The following is a 14,074-nucleotide window of genomic DNA, read 5'->3' as shown; positions in this document are numbered from 1 at the left end:
GGTAAATTGAGCCAAAGGGGTAAATTGAGCCAAAGGGGTAAATAGAGCCCAAGGGGTAAATAGAGCCCAAGGGGTAAATTGAGCCCAAGGGGTAAATTGAGCCAAAGGGGTAAATAGAGCCCAAGGGGTAAATTGAGCCCAAGGGGTAAATTGAGCCAAAGGGGTAAATTGAGCCAAAGGGGTAAATTGAGCCACCCTTGTTTCTAGGAAACAATACACCACATTAATCATTTAACCAAATATTTAGGAAGAGGTGTTCATTTCATAGAGTATGTGAAGGAAGAAACCACATGGAAAAAGGTTAAGCAAGTTACAGTCGGTCAAAACACGGATTTTCCCCAAGTCAAATAAATATGTTACACCGTAGGTTTCATGATGCTTGTATCTCAACTAAAGTAGATTTTAGGATTGTTCTATTCATCAGTTTGGGTCTCTATCAGCTTCAATATGAGGTCCTAAACCTGGCATGAAGTACATCATTATAGCTGGGTGGGCTAATATGGTCAAAATGTCTGCCTTGGGGTAAATTGAGCCAATGGCCATGAGGTAAATTGATCAAATTGAAGTGTTCTCCTCCCAGGTGTAATGCAAGGTACTATCTCTGGGATATGAGGTAACAACAAGGCCTGGCCTGTGTTAAAAGTGCTTAAACATCACAAAGTGTTTGTTAGGTATTAAGCCTGTGTCAAAAACGCTTAAAAATACAAAAAAAAAGCAATTGTGATGAATTGTGTTTAAGAATTGAAGATTAGACATGGTTTTAAAATGGTAGTGGTAATATTTCATTCCATACAGACATTTGTAGGTGGCTTAACTTACCCTGTCCTGCAGACAAACTATGTTCTCAAAACTGTAGTGTTTACATGAATTCAGATTATTTCCATGGATACACAACATTCTGAAATATATGTAAATATATGCATATGTATCTTTATCAGGAAGAAAACTTTATTTCCTTTGACAGAGGGATGCTGAACGTAAACAATGGCTCATCTTACCCCACTCTCCCCTACTGTATTGTACAACCTAGATGCCCTGACCAGAGGAGGCTGCTGAGGGGAGGACGGCTCATAATAATGTCTGGAACGGAGCGAATGGAATGGCATCAAATACATGGAAACCATGTAATTGATATATGTGATACCATTCCACTAATGTCGCTCCAGCCAGTACCACAAGCCTGTCCTCCCCAATTAAGGTGCCACCAACCTCCGGTGGACCCGGCAGTACCTTCATCACCCACTAGAGGGCCATGATAGTCCACTGGAGGATATTTCTGAAGGTAATATCTCCACAAAGGAAAGACAACACAAACACAACACAAACACATCCCTCAGAACTAAGGACAAAAACCCACCCACCCACTAACTCACCCACTAACCTACCCACCCACCAACTCACCCACTAACACACCCACCCACCAACTCACCCACTAACCCACCCACCCACCAACTCACTAACCCACCCACCCACCCACCCACCCACCCACCCACCCACCCACCCACCCACTAACACATCCACCCACCCACCCACCCACCCACCCACCCACCCACCCACCCACACACCCACCCACCAACTCACTAACCCACCCACCCACCCACCCACTAACACATCCACCCACCCACCCACCCACCCACCCACCCACCCACCCACCCACCCACCAACTCACTAACCCACCCACCCACCCACCAACTCACCCACTAACACACCCACTCACCCACCCACCCACTGAATGTAATAAATGTAGTCCCCTACGTACAGCAGAGCCTAACCCAGTATAACAGATGATGACCCAATGTGTTTCAGTAGTGTAGGTCTGACTTACTGGGCAACACGTTTCTCAATGCCCACATATCTGGTGACCCTCATCAGACCAGACCGGGTCCCCAGGAACGCAGTCTCCACCCCCTCGTCCATACTGAACACACAGAGGAGAGACAAGGAGGGGCAATGACACAACAGATGGAAACCAGCCATCTAATCAAATCTAAACAATGACGGAAAAATGATGTAGAACATTTATCAACAGATAATAAATATGGGATATAATGGCAGCGTGGTATGTTACAGCCCTGTTACCAACCCAGATGGGTTGAACATGGCAGTACGGTATGTTACAGCCCTGTTACCAACCCAGATGGGTTGAACATGGCAGCACGGTATGTTACCGCCCTGTTACCAACCCAGATGGGTTGAACATGGCAGCACGGTAGGTTACAGCCCTGTTACCAACCCAGATGGGTTGAACATGGCAGCATGGTATGTTACCGCCCTGTTACCAACCCAGATGGGTTGAACATGGCAGCACGGTAGGTTACAGCCCTGTTACCAACCCAGATGGGTTGAACATGGCAGCACGGTATGTTACAGCCCTGTTACCAACCCAGATGGGTTGAACATGGCAGCATGGTATGTTACAGCCCTGTTACCAACCCAGATGGGTTGAACATGGCAGCACGGTAGGTTACAGCCCTGCTACCAACCCAGATGGGTTGAACATGGCAGCACGGTATGTTACAGCCCTGTTACCAACCCAGATGGGTTGAACATCATGTCTGTCTGGTAGGCCTCTCCATGGGGATGTGACCACAGAGTGTGGTGGTAGTGTAGTATAGTAGTGTAGTGTGGTAGTGTAGTAGTGTAGTAGTGTAGTGTAGTAGTGTGGTAGTGTAGTGTGTAAGTGTAGTATAGTAGTGTAGTATTGCGGTAGTGTAGTGTAGTAGTGTAGTTGTGTAGTAGTGTACCAGTGTAGTAGTGTACCAGTGTAGTAGTGTGGTAATGTAGTAGTGTAGTAGTGTGGTAGTGTAGTAGTGTAGTAGTGTAGTAGTGTAGTAGTGTAGTGTAGTAGTGTGGTAGTGTAGTAGTGTAGTAGTGTGGTAGTGTAGTAGTGTGGTAGTGTAGTAGTGTGGTAGTGTAGTAGTGTAGTAGTGTGGTAGTGTAGTAGTGTGGTAGTGTAGTGTAGTAGTGTAGTTGTGTAGTAGTGCACCAGTGTAGTAGTGTACCAGTGTAGTAGTGTAGTAGTGTAGTAGTGTGGTAGTGTGGTAGTGTAGTAGTGTAGTAGTGTAGTAGTGTGGTAGTGTAGTAGTGTAGTAGTGTAGTAGTGTAGTGGTGTAGTAGTATAGTAGTGTGGTAGTGTAGTTGTGTACTCGTGTGGTAGTGTAGTGTAGTAGTGTAGTAGTGTGGTAGTGTACTAGTATAGTAGTGTAGTTGTGTAGTGGTGTAGTAGTGTGGTAGTGTAGTAGTGTAGTAGTGTGGTAGTGTGGTAGTGTAGTAGTGTACTAGTGTAGTAGTGTACTAGTGTAGTAGTATAGTAGTGTGGTAGTGTAGTTGTGTACTCGTGTGGTAGTGTAGTGTAGTAGTGTAGTAGTGTGGTAGTGTAGTAGTGTAGTAGTGTAGTAGTGTAGTAGTGTGGTAGTGTACTAGTATAGTAGTGTAGTTGTGTACTCGTGTGGTAGTGTAGTAGTGTACCAGTGTAGTAGTGTAGTTGTGTACTCGTGTGGTAATGTAGTAGTGTAGTAGTGTAGTAGTGTAGTTGTGTACCAGTGTAGTAGTGTAGTAGTGTACTCGTGTGGTAATGTAGTAGTGTAGTAGTGTAGTAGTGTAGTGTAGTAGTGTAGTATTGTACCAGTGTAGTATTGTACCAGTGTAGTAGTGTAGTAGTGTAGTAGTGTAGTGTGGTAGTGTAGTAGTGTAGTAGTGTAGTGTAGTAGTGTGGTAGTGTAGTAGTGTACTCGTGTGGTAGTATAGTAGTGTAGTTGTGTAGTATTGTAGTAGTATAGTAGTGTATTAGTATAGTCGTGTACTAGTGTAGTAGTATAGTAGTGTAGTGGTATAGTAGTGTGGTAGTGTAGTAGTATAGTAGTGTAGTAGTGTAGTCGTGTGGTAGTGTAGTAGTGTGGTAGTGTAGTAGTGTAGTAGTGTACCAGTGTAGTAGTGTAGTAGTGTACTCGTGTGGTAGTGTAGTAGTGTAGTCGTGTGGTAGTGTAGTAGTGTAGTAGTGTGGTAGTGTAGTAGTGTGGTAGTGTAGTAGTGTAGTGTGGTAGTGTAGTAGTGTAGTAGTGTGGTAGTGTGGTAGTGTAGTAGTGTAGTAGTGTGGTAGTGTGGTAGTGTAGTAGTATAGTAGTGTAGTGGTATAGTAGTGTAGTAGTGTAGTTGTGTACTAGTGTGGTAGTGTAGTAGTGTACTCGTGTGGTAGTGTGGTAGTGTAGTAGTGTAGTAGTGTAGTTGTGTACTCGTGTGGTAGTGTAGTATCCATGGTAATTACCCAGATGGGTTGAGCATCATTGCTGTCCAGTAAGCCTCCATGGGGGCTGTGACCACAGCATCAAACAGAGTCTGTCTCAACAGTTCCTCATCACCTGCAGACCATCAATGAGAGTCCTGTTAAAGGTCAATCTAAGGCTCTTTAATGTAAATAGCGTATTAATATGTGAATGTACTGAGGGTGGCTCACACTCCAGATCAGGTTCCTTCCCTGTGAGGTATCGAAACACAGCCTGGATCTGGGTCAGCTTGCGGTGGTGAGGGTCAATGTCTGTCTCACAGTAGGTCCTGTAGACACACACACACACACACACACACACACACACACACACACACACACACACACACACACACACACACACACACACACACACACACACACACACACACACACACACACACACACACATCAGTAATAGTGTACCAGTCAGGTTATAGCTTGCTGGTGAGTGAAAGAATAGAGAGAGAAACTGATTCGTCAGACACTCACCACTCACTTGCGATGGACACATCTGGCTGCATCAGGTCATTGAGGCCTGTGGATGAAAACAAGTTATAACACCTGGTTTAGTAGTTACACTGCAGAGGCCTGTGGATGAAAACAAGTTATAACACCTGGTTTAGTAGTTATACTGCAGAGGCCTGTGGATGGAAACAAGTTATAACACCTGGTTTAGTAGTTATACTGCAGAGGCCTGTGGATGAAAACAAGTTATAACACCTGGTTTAGTAGTTACACTGCAGAGGCCTGTGGATGAAAACAAGTTATAACAGCATGGTTTAGTAGTTTAGTAGTTATACTGCATAGGCCTGTGGATGAAAACAAGTTATAACACCTGGTTTAGTAGGTATACTGCAGAGGCCTGTGGATGAAAACAAGTTATAACACCTGGTTTAGTAGTTATCCTGCAGAGGCCTGTGGATTAAAACAAGTTATAACACCCTGGTTTAGTAGTTATACTGCAGAGGCCTGTGGATGGAAACAAGTTATAACACCTGGTTTAGTAGTTATCCTGCAGAGGCCTGTGGATGAAAACAAGTTATAACACCTGTATTAGTAGTTATACTGCAGAGACCTGTGGATGGAAACAAGTTATAACACCTGGTTTAGTAGTTCAGAGGCCTGTGGATGGAAACAAGTTATAACACCTGGTTTAGTAGTTATACTGCAGAGGCCTGTGGATGAAAACAAGTTATAACACCTGGTTTAGTAGTTATACTGCAGAGGCCTGTGGATGGAAACAAGTTATAACACCTGATTTAGTAGTTACACTGCAGAGGCCTGTGGATGGAAACAAGTTATAACACCTGGTTTAGTAGTTCAGAGGCCGGTGGATGAAAACAAGTCATAACACCATGGTTTAGTAGCTATACTGCAGAGGCCTGTGGATGGAAACAAGTTATAACACCTGGTTTAGTAGTTATACTGCAGAGGCCTGTGGATGAAAACAAGTTATAACACCCTGGTTTAGTAGTTATACTGCAGAGGCCTGTGGATGGAAACAAGTTATAACACCTGGTTTAGTAGGTATACTGCAGAGGCCTGTGGATGAAAACAAGTTATAACACCCTGGTTTAGTAGTTATACTGCAGAGGCCTGTGGATGGAAACAAGTTATAACACCCTGGTTTAGTAGTTATCCTGCAGAGGCCTGTGGATTAAAACAAGTTATAACACCATGGTTTAGTAGTTATACTGCAGAGGCCTGTGGATGAAAACAAGTTATAACACCTGGTTTAGTAGTTATACTGCAGAGGCCTGTGGATGAAAACAAGTTATAACACCAGGTTTAGTAGTTATACTGCAGAGGCCTGTGGATGAAAACAAGTTATAACACCTGGTTTAGTAGTTATACTGCAGAGGCCTGTGGATGAAAACAAGTTATAACACCAGGTTTAGTAGTTATACTGCAGAGGCCTGTGGATGAAAACAAGTTATAACACCTGGTTTAGTAGTTATACTGCAGCGGCCTGTGGATGAAAACAAGTTATAACACCATGGTTTAGTAGTTAACCTGCAGTGTTTGTTGTTCAGGTAAGACAGATGACTTACCTTCCTTCACAGACACGTTCCCTATGAAGATGTATTCACCGTGCCCTCTGGTCAGCACCATGCCAAGACTGTAGAAACACACTCATTACACGTTTCCACGGTTTTCTAATTGTCTTTGCCACATTATAACTGTTTATGAGACGTCTACAGAGAAGAAGAATGTCACGTTGTCTCTATGTTGATTGGACCAACCTGAATGGCGTCTCGTTGATGGTTGTGTAGAAGTAGTCATTCTTCAGGAACATGACTCTTCTCTGGTAGGAGAAGAAACAGCTCTTAAAGGTTGGAGTAGGCTCTATGTCATGTCACCTTGTACTAGGACTACTGCTGTGGTAATAACTATGTAATGTCACCTTGTACTGGGACTACTGCTGTGTTAATAATAACTATGTAATGTCACCTTGTACTGGGACTACTGCTGTGTTAATAATAACTATGTAATGTCACCTTGTACTAGGACTACTGCTGTGTTAATAATAACTATGTAATGTCACCTTGTACTAGGACTACTGCTGTGGTAATAATAACTATGTAATGTCACCTTGTACTAGGACTACTGCTGTGTTAATAATAACTATGTCATGTCACCTTGTACTATGACTACTGCTGTGTTAATAATAACTATGTAATGTCACCTTGTACTGGGACTACTGCTGTGTTAATAACTATGTAATGTCACCTTGTACTAGGACTACTGCTGTGGTAATAATAACTATGTAATGTCACCTTGTACTGGGACTACTGCTGTGTTAATAACTATGTCATGTAACCTTGTACTAGGACTACTGCTGTGTTAATAATAACTATGTAATGTCACCTTGTACTAGGACTACTGCTGTGGTAATAATAACTATGTAATGTCACCTTGTACTGGGACTACTGCTGTGGTAATAATAACTATGTAATGTCACCTTGTACTGGGACTACTGCTGTGGTAATAACTATGTCATGTCACCTTGTACTAGGACTACTGCTGTGTTAATAATAACTATGTAATGTCACCTTGTACTGGGACTACTGCTGTGTTAATAACTATGTCATGTCACCTTGTACTGGGACTACTGCTGTGGTAATAACTATGTAATGTCACCTTGTACTAGGACTACTGCTGTGTTAATAACTATGTAATGTCACCTTGTACTAGGACTACTGCTGTGGTAATAATAACTATGTAATGTCACCTTGTACTGGGACTACTGCTGTGTTAATAACTATGTCATGTCACCTTGTACTGGGACTACTGCTGTGGTAATAACTATGTAATGTCACCTTGTACTGGGACTACTGCTGTGTTAATAACTATGTAATGTCACCTTGTACTAGGACTACTGCTGTGTTAATAATAACTATGTAATGTCACCTTGTACTGGGACTACTGCTGTGTTAATAATAACTATGTAATGTCACCTTGTACTGGGACTACTGCTGTGTTAATAATAACTATGTCATGTCACCTTGTACTATGACTACTGCTGTGTTAATAATAACTATGTCATGTCACCTTGTACTGGGACTACTGCTGTGGTAATAACTATGTAATGTCACCTTGTACTGGGACTACTGCTGTGTTAATAACTATGTCATGTCACCTTGTACTGGGACTACTGCTGTGTTAATAACTATGTCATGTCACCTTGTACTGGGACTACTGCTGTGTTAATAACTATGTAATGTCACCTTGTACTATGACTACTGCTATGTTAATAATAACTATGTCATGTCACCTTGTACTGGGACTACTGCTGTGGTAATAATAACTATGTAATGTCACCTTGTACTAGGACTACTGCTGTGTTAATAACTATGTAATGTCACCTTGTACTATGACTACTGCTATGTTAATAATAACTATGTCATGTCACCTTGTACTGGGACTACTGCTGTGGTAATAATAACTATGTAATGTCACCTTGTACTGGGACTACTGCTGTGGTAATAATAACTATGTAATGTCACCTTGTACTGGGACTACTGCTGTGTTAATAACTATGTAATGTCACCTTGTACTAGGACTACTGCTGTGGTAATAATAACTATGTAATGTCACCTTGTACTGGGACTACTGCTGTGTTAATAACTATGTCATGTCACCTTGTACTGGGACTACTGCTGTGGTAATAACTATGTAATGTCACCTTGTACTGGGACTACTGCTGTGTTAATAACTATGTAATGTCACCTTGTACTAGGACTACTGCTGTGTTAATAATAACTATGTAATGTCACCTTGTACTGGGACTACTGCTGTGTTAATAATAACTATGTAATGTCACCTTGTACTGGGACTACTGCTGTGTTAATAATAACTATGTCATGTCACCTTGTACTATGACTACTGCTGTGTTAATAATAACTATGTCATGTCACCTTGTACTGGGACTACTGCTGTGGTAATAACTATGTAATGTCACCTTGTACTGGGACTACTGCTGTGTTAATAACTATGTCATGTCACCTTGTACTGGGACTACTGCTGTGTTAATAACTATGTCATGTCACCTTGTACTGGGACTACTGCTGTGTTAATAACTATGTAATGTCACCTTGTACTATGACTACTGCTATGTTAATAATAACTATGTCATGTCACCTTGTACTGGGACTACTGCTGTGGTAATAACTATGTCATGTCACCTTGTACTGGGACTACTGCTATGTTAATAATAACTATGTCATGTCACCTTGTACTATGACTACTGCTGTGGTAATAACTTACCCCTTTCTCTACAGTGGCTCTGACGTCTAAGGACAGAGTACCTGTCTCTCCTTTTACCATGGCAGTTCTCAACTGAAAGGAAAATACACACGGCCACAATCAGAGACTGTCTTATGTGGCTGTGAATAAGAAATGTGTGGATGTGTGTGTGTGTGTGTGTGTGTGTGTGTGTGTGTGTGTGTGTGTGTGTGTGTGTGTGTGTGTGTGTGTGTGTGCTTGTGTGTGTGTGTGCTTGTGTGTGTGTATGTGTCTGTGCCTATGTGTGTGTGCGTGTGTGTGTGTGTCTGTGTATGTATGTGCATGTGTGTGTGTGTGCCTGTGTGTGTGCGTGTGCCTGTGTGCGTGTGTCTGTGTGTGCCTGTGTGTGTGTGCGTGTGCGAGTGCCTGTGTGTGTGTGCGTGTGTGTGTGTGTGTGTGTGTGTGTGTGTGTGTGTGTGTGTGTGTGTGTGTGTGTGTGTGTGTGTGTGTGTGTGTGTGTGCGTGCGTGCGTGCGTGCGTGCGTGTGTGTTATTTCTCACTGTCTCATCTGTGTCCTCCCACTCCACCTCAGCCAGATCAACACTGTTGTAGTTGGGTTTTGGCTTCAGCTTCTTTCCCTCCTTATACAGGGGTCGGAGGGCAGGGTGGGCGAGGATATAACCGTTGTTGGTGTTGAGGAAGGCGTAACCATGGACACCCAGCTACAGGAGACACACAGGGAGACATGGATCTCATGAAGGAGGGGTCAGACAGTCGTTAAGGTGCCAGTACAGAGCAGACAGCTCCATAGGAGGACATCAAAGACTACAGGAACGTGTTGTCCAAAGAGGTGAAGGGGTTTTTGGTACCTTGTATCTAGGAGCCAGCCTCATCAGTTCTCTCAGAGGGACGTCAGTACCCACCACCCCCAGCAGAATACCATGAGACAACTGGACACAGAAAGACAGAGAGACACAGAGAGACAATGATGGGTCCATTAGCCTACAGTACCATGAATCAGCCCCTGCCTGTCAATAATTTCATTGTTGATTTAGATCCACTCTAGAGGTGTGTCCAAAACAGAACGCTATTCCCTAAATAGTGCACTACTTTAGACCAGAGCCCTATTCCCTATATAGTGCACTACTTTAGACCAGAGCCCTATTCCCTATATACTGTTGACCAGAGCCCTTTTCCCTATATAGTGCACTACTTTAAACCAGGGCCCTATTCCCTATATAGTGCACTACTTTAGACCAGAGCCCTATTCCCTATATAGTGCACTACTTTAGACCAGGGCCCTATTCCCTATGTAGCGCACTACTTTAGACCAGAACCTTATTCCCTATGAGGTGCACTACTTTAGACCAGAGCCCTATATAGTGCACTACTTTAAACCAGGGCCCTATTCCCTATATAGTGCACTACTTTAGACCAGAGCCCTATTCCCTATATAGTGCACTACTTTAGACCAGAACCCTATTCCCTATGTAGTGCACTACTTCAGCCCAGACCCCCACTCACCGTCTCCTTCTTCTTGCTGAACACAGGCATGGCCACAGAGGTCATGAGGAGCAGGCTCTGAGCCTGGGTGTTGAACAGCTGGGAAGGCACAGGAGCACAGTTAGTGTCTGATACTATAACACATCTACTGTCAGATACAGAGGACGACGAGGTAGTGTCTGATACTATAACACATCTACTGTCAGATACAGAGGATGACGAGGTAGTGTCTGATACTATAACACATCTACTGTCAGGTACAGAGGACGACGAGGTAGTGTCTGATACTATAACACATCTACTGTCAGATACAGAGGACGACTAGTTAGTGTCTGATACTATAACACATCTACTGTCAGATACAGAGCATGACGAGGTAGTGTCTGATACTATAACACATCTACTGTCAGGTACAGAGGACGACGAGTTAGTGTCTGATACTATAACACATCTACTGTCAGATACAGAGGACGACGAGGTAGTGTCTGACACTATAACACATCTACTGTCAGGTACAGAGGACGACCAGGTAGTGTCTGATACTATAACACATCTACTGTCAGATACAGAGGACGACGAGGTAGTGTCTGACACTATAACACATCTACTGTCAGATACAGAGGACGACCAGTTAGTGTCTGATACTATAACACATCTACTGTCAGATACAGAGGACGACGAGGTAGTGTCTGATACTATAACACATCTACTGTCAGAGACAGAGGACGACGAGGTAGTGTCTGATACTATAACACATCTACTGTCAGGTACAGAGGACGACGAGGTAGTGTCTGATACTATAACACATCTACTGTCAGGTACAGAGGACGACGAGGTAGTGTCTGATACTATAACACATCTACTGTCAGGTACAGAGGACGACGAGTTAGTGTCTGATACTATAACACATCTACTGTCAGGTACAGAGGACGACGAGGTAGTGTCTGATACTATAACACATCTACTGTCAGGTACAGAGGACGACGAGGTAGTGTCTGATACTATAACACATCTACTGTCAGATACAGAGGACCACCAGTTAGTGTCTGATACTATAACACATCTACTGTCAGAGACAGAGGACGACGAGGTAGTGTCTGATACTATAACACATCTACTGTCAGAGACAGAGGACGACGAGGTAGTGTCTGATACTATAACACATCTACTGTCAGATACAGAGGACGATGAGGTAGTGTCTGATACTATAACACATCTACTATAACACATCTACTGTCAGGTACAGAGGACGACTAGTTAGTGTCTGATACTATAACACATCTACTGTCAGATACAGAGGACGACCAGTTAGTGTCTGATACTATAACACATCTACTGTCAGAGACAGAGGACGACGAGGTAGTGTCTGATACTATAACACATCTACTATAACACATCTACTGTCAGGTACAGAGGACGACCAGGTAGTGTCTGATACTATAACACATCTACTGTCAGAGACAGAGGACGACGAGGTAGTGTCTGATACTATAACACATCTACTGTCAGAGACAGAGGACGACGAGGTAGTGTCTGATACTATAACACATCTACTGTCAGATACAGAGGACGACGAGGTAGTGTCTGATACTATAACACATCTACTGTCAGATACAGAGGACGACGAGGTAGTGTCTGATACTATAACACATCTACTGTCAGAGACAGAGGACGACGAGGTAGTGTCTGATACTATAACACATCTACTGTCAGATACAGAGGACGATGAGGTAGTGTCTGATACTATAACACATCTACTGTCAGATACAGAGGACGACGAGTTAGTGTCTGATACTATAACACATCTACTGTCAGATACAGAGGACGATGAGGTAGTGTCTGATACTATAACACATCTACTATAACACATCTACTGTCAGGTACAGAGGACGACGAGGTAGTGTCTGATACTATAACACATCTACTGTCAGGTACAGAGGATGACGAGTTAGTGTCTGATACTATAACACATCTACTGTCAGGTACAGAGGACGACGAGTTAGTGTCTGATACTATAACACATCTACTGTCAGGTACAGAGGACGACGAGGTAGTGTCTGATACTATAACACATCTACTGTCAGAGACAGAGGACGACGAGGTAGTGTCTGATACTATAACACATCTACTGTCAGGTACAGAGGACGACGAGGTAGTGTCTGATACTATAACACATCTACTGTCAGGTACAGAGGACGACGAGGTAGTGTCTGATACTATAACACATCTACTGTCAGATACAGAGGACGACGAGTTAGTGTCTGATACTATAACACATCTACTGTCAGAGACAGAGGACGACGAGGTAGTGTCTGATACTATAACACATCTACTGTCAGATACAGAGGACGATGAGTTAGTGTCTGATACTATAACACATCTACTATAACACATCTACTGTCAGGTACAGAGGACGATGAGGTAGTGTCTGATACTATAACACATCTACTATAACACATTTACTTTCAGAGACAGAGGAGGACGAGGTAGTGTCTGATACTATAACCACATCCAGCCAATTCAAGTGTATTCGTCATATGCACAGGATACAGCGTAGAGTACACAGTACAATGACATGGAAAGCTCCAACATGATCTAGTTCTATAATACAACCGTATACTGGACCTCACTAGCAGCTATTTTCTAACAGCTACATGTGAAAAGCGAAGGAGCTAGGGAATGTTTTCTATCAAACGTTTTCTAAACGTGTCTAAAGGGTTAGACAGAGCCCAGACTTTACCTCTGCTGTGTTGGGCAGCTGGTGGAGTGAGTGAGTGAGTGAGTGAGTGAGTGAGTGAGTGAGTGAGTGAGTAAGAAAGAGACAGAGAGAAAGAGACAGAAAGAGAGAGAAAGAGAGAGAGAGAGAGAGAGCGACAACAACACAGACACAGATGAGAAGGAGAGAACAGACAAAAAACAGAATAGAAGACATGGAAATGGAGACATTAGATAAAACAATATACAGATGACGACAAACAGAGAAACAGAGCAGAATGAGATACAGAGAGAGAGAGACAGAGAGAGAGACAGAATGCGAGACAGTGAGAGGGTCAAAAAGAGAGAGAGAGAGACAGAGAGACAAAGAGAGAGAGAGGTAGAAAGAGAGAGAGACAGAGAGAGAGACAGAGAGAGAGACAGAGAGAGCCATCACCTACAGAGAGATGAACCTGGAGAAGAGCCCCCTAAGCAAGACGATGCTGGGGCTCTGTTCACAAACACAAACACACCCCACAGAGCCCCAGGACAGCAACACAACTAGTCTCAACCAAATCATGAGAAAACACAAATATATTTACTTGACACATTGGAAAGAATTATCTAAATAAACAGAGCAAACTAGAATGCTATTTGGCCCTTAACAGAGAGTGCACAGTGGCAGAATACCTGACCACTGTGACTGACCCAAACTTAAGGAAAGCTTTGACTATGTACAGACTCAGTGAGCATAGCCTTGCTATTGAGAAAGGCCGCCGTAGGCAGACCTGGCTCTCAAGAGAAGACAGGCTATGTGCACACTGCCCACAAAATGAGGTGGAAACTGAGCTGCACTTCCTAACCTCCTGCCCAATGTATGACCATATT

General features: G+C 43.3%; 1 protein-coding gene across 1 annotated transcript in view; it reads right to left on the bottom strand.

Moving 5' to 3' along the window:
- The window catches only part of cacna2d4a (calcium channel, voltage-dependent, alpha 2/delta subunit 4a), a 320,994-nt gene that overhangs the window by 255,849 nt on the left and 51,071 nt on the right, over nt 1-14,074 (bottom strand). The window contains exons 13-23 of the mRNA XM_071331829.1: nt 13,233-13,250; nt 10,514-10,591; nt 9,859-9,939; nt 9,550-9,711; nt 9,032-9,103; nt 6,508-6,569; nt 6,316-6,383; nt 4,754-4,799; nt 4,454-4,551; nt 4,265-4,358; nt 1,826-1,918 (exon numbers count right to left, since the gene is read on the bottom strand). Of these exons, the coding sequence (XP_071187930.1) occupies nt 1,826-1,918; nt 4,265-4,358; nt 4,454-4,551; nt 4,754-4,799; nt 6,316-6,383; nt 6,508-6,569; nt 9,032-9,103; nt 9,550-9,711; nt 9,859-9,939; nt 10,514-10,591; nt 13,233-13,250 (872 nt within the window). The remainder of the gene's footprint in view (nt 1-1,825; nt 1,919-4,264; nt 4,359-4,453; nt 4,552-4,753; nt 4,800-6,315; nt 6,384-6,507; nt 6,570-9,031; nt 9,104-9,549; nt 9,712-9,858; nt 9,940-10,513; nt 10,592-13,232; nt 13,251-14,074) is intronic.

This window comes from Salvelinus alpinus, chromosome 11 (assembly GCF_045679555.1).
Source record: "Salvelinus alpinus chromosome 11, SLU_Salpinus.1, whole genome shotgun sequence".
NCBI lineage: Eukaryota > Metazoa > Chordata > Actinopteri > Salmoniformes > Salmonidae > Salvelinus > Salvelinus alpinus.
The sequence above is the reverse complement of the archived record's forward strand: the minus strand, read 5'-3'. Positions and strand labels throughout refer to the sequence as shown.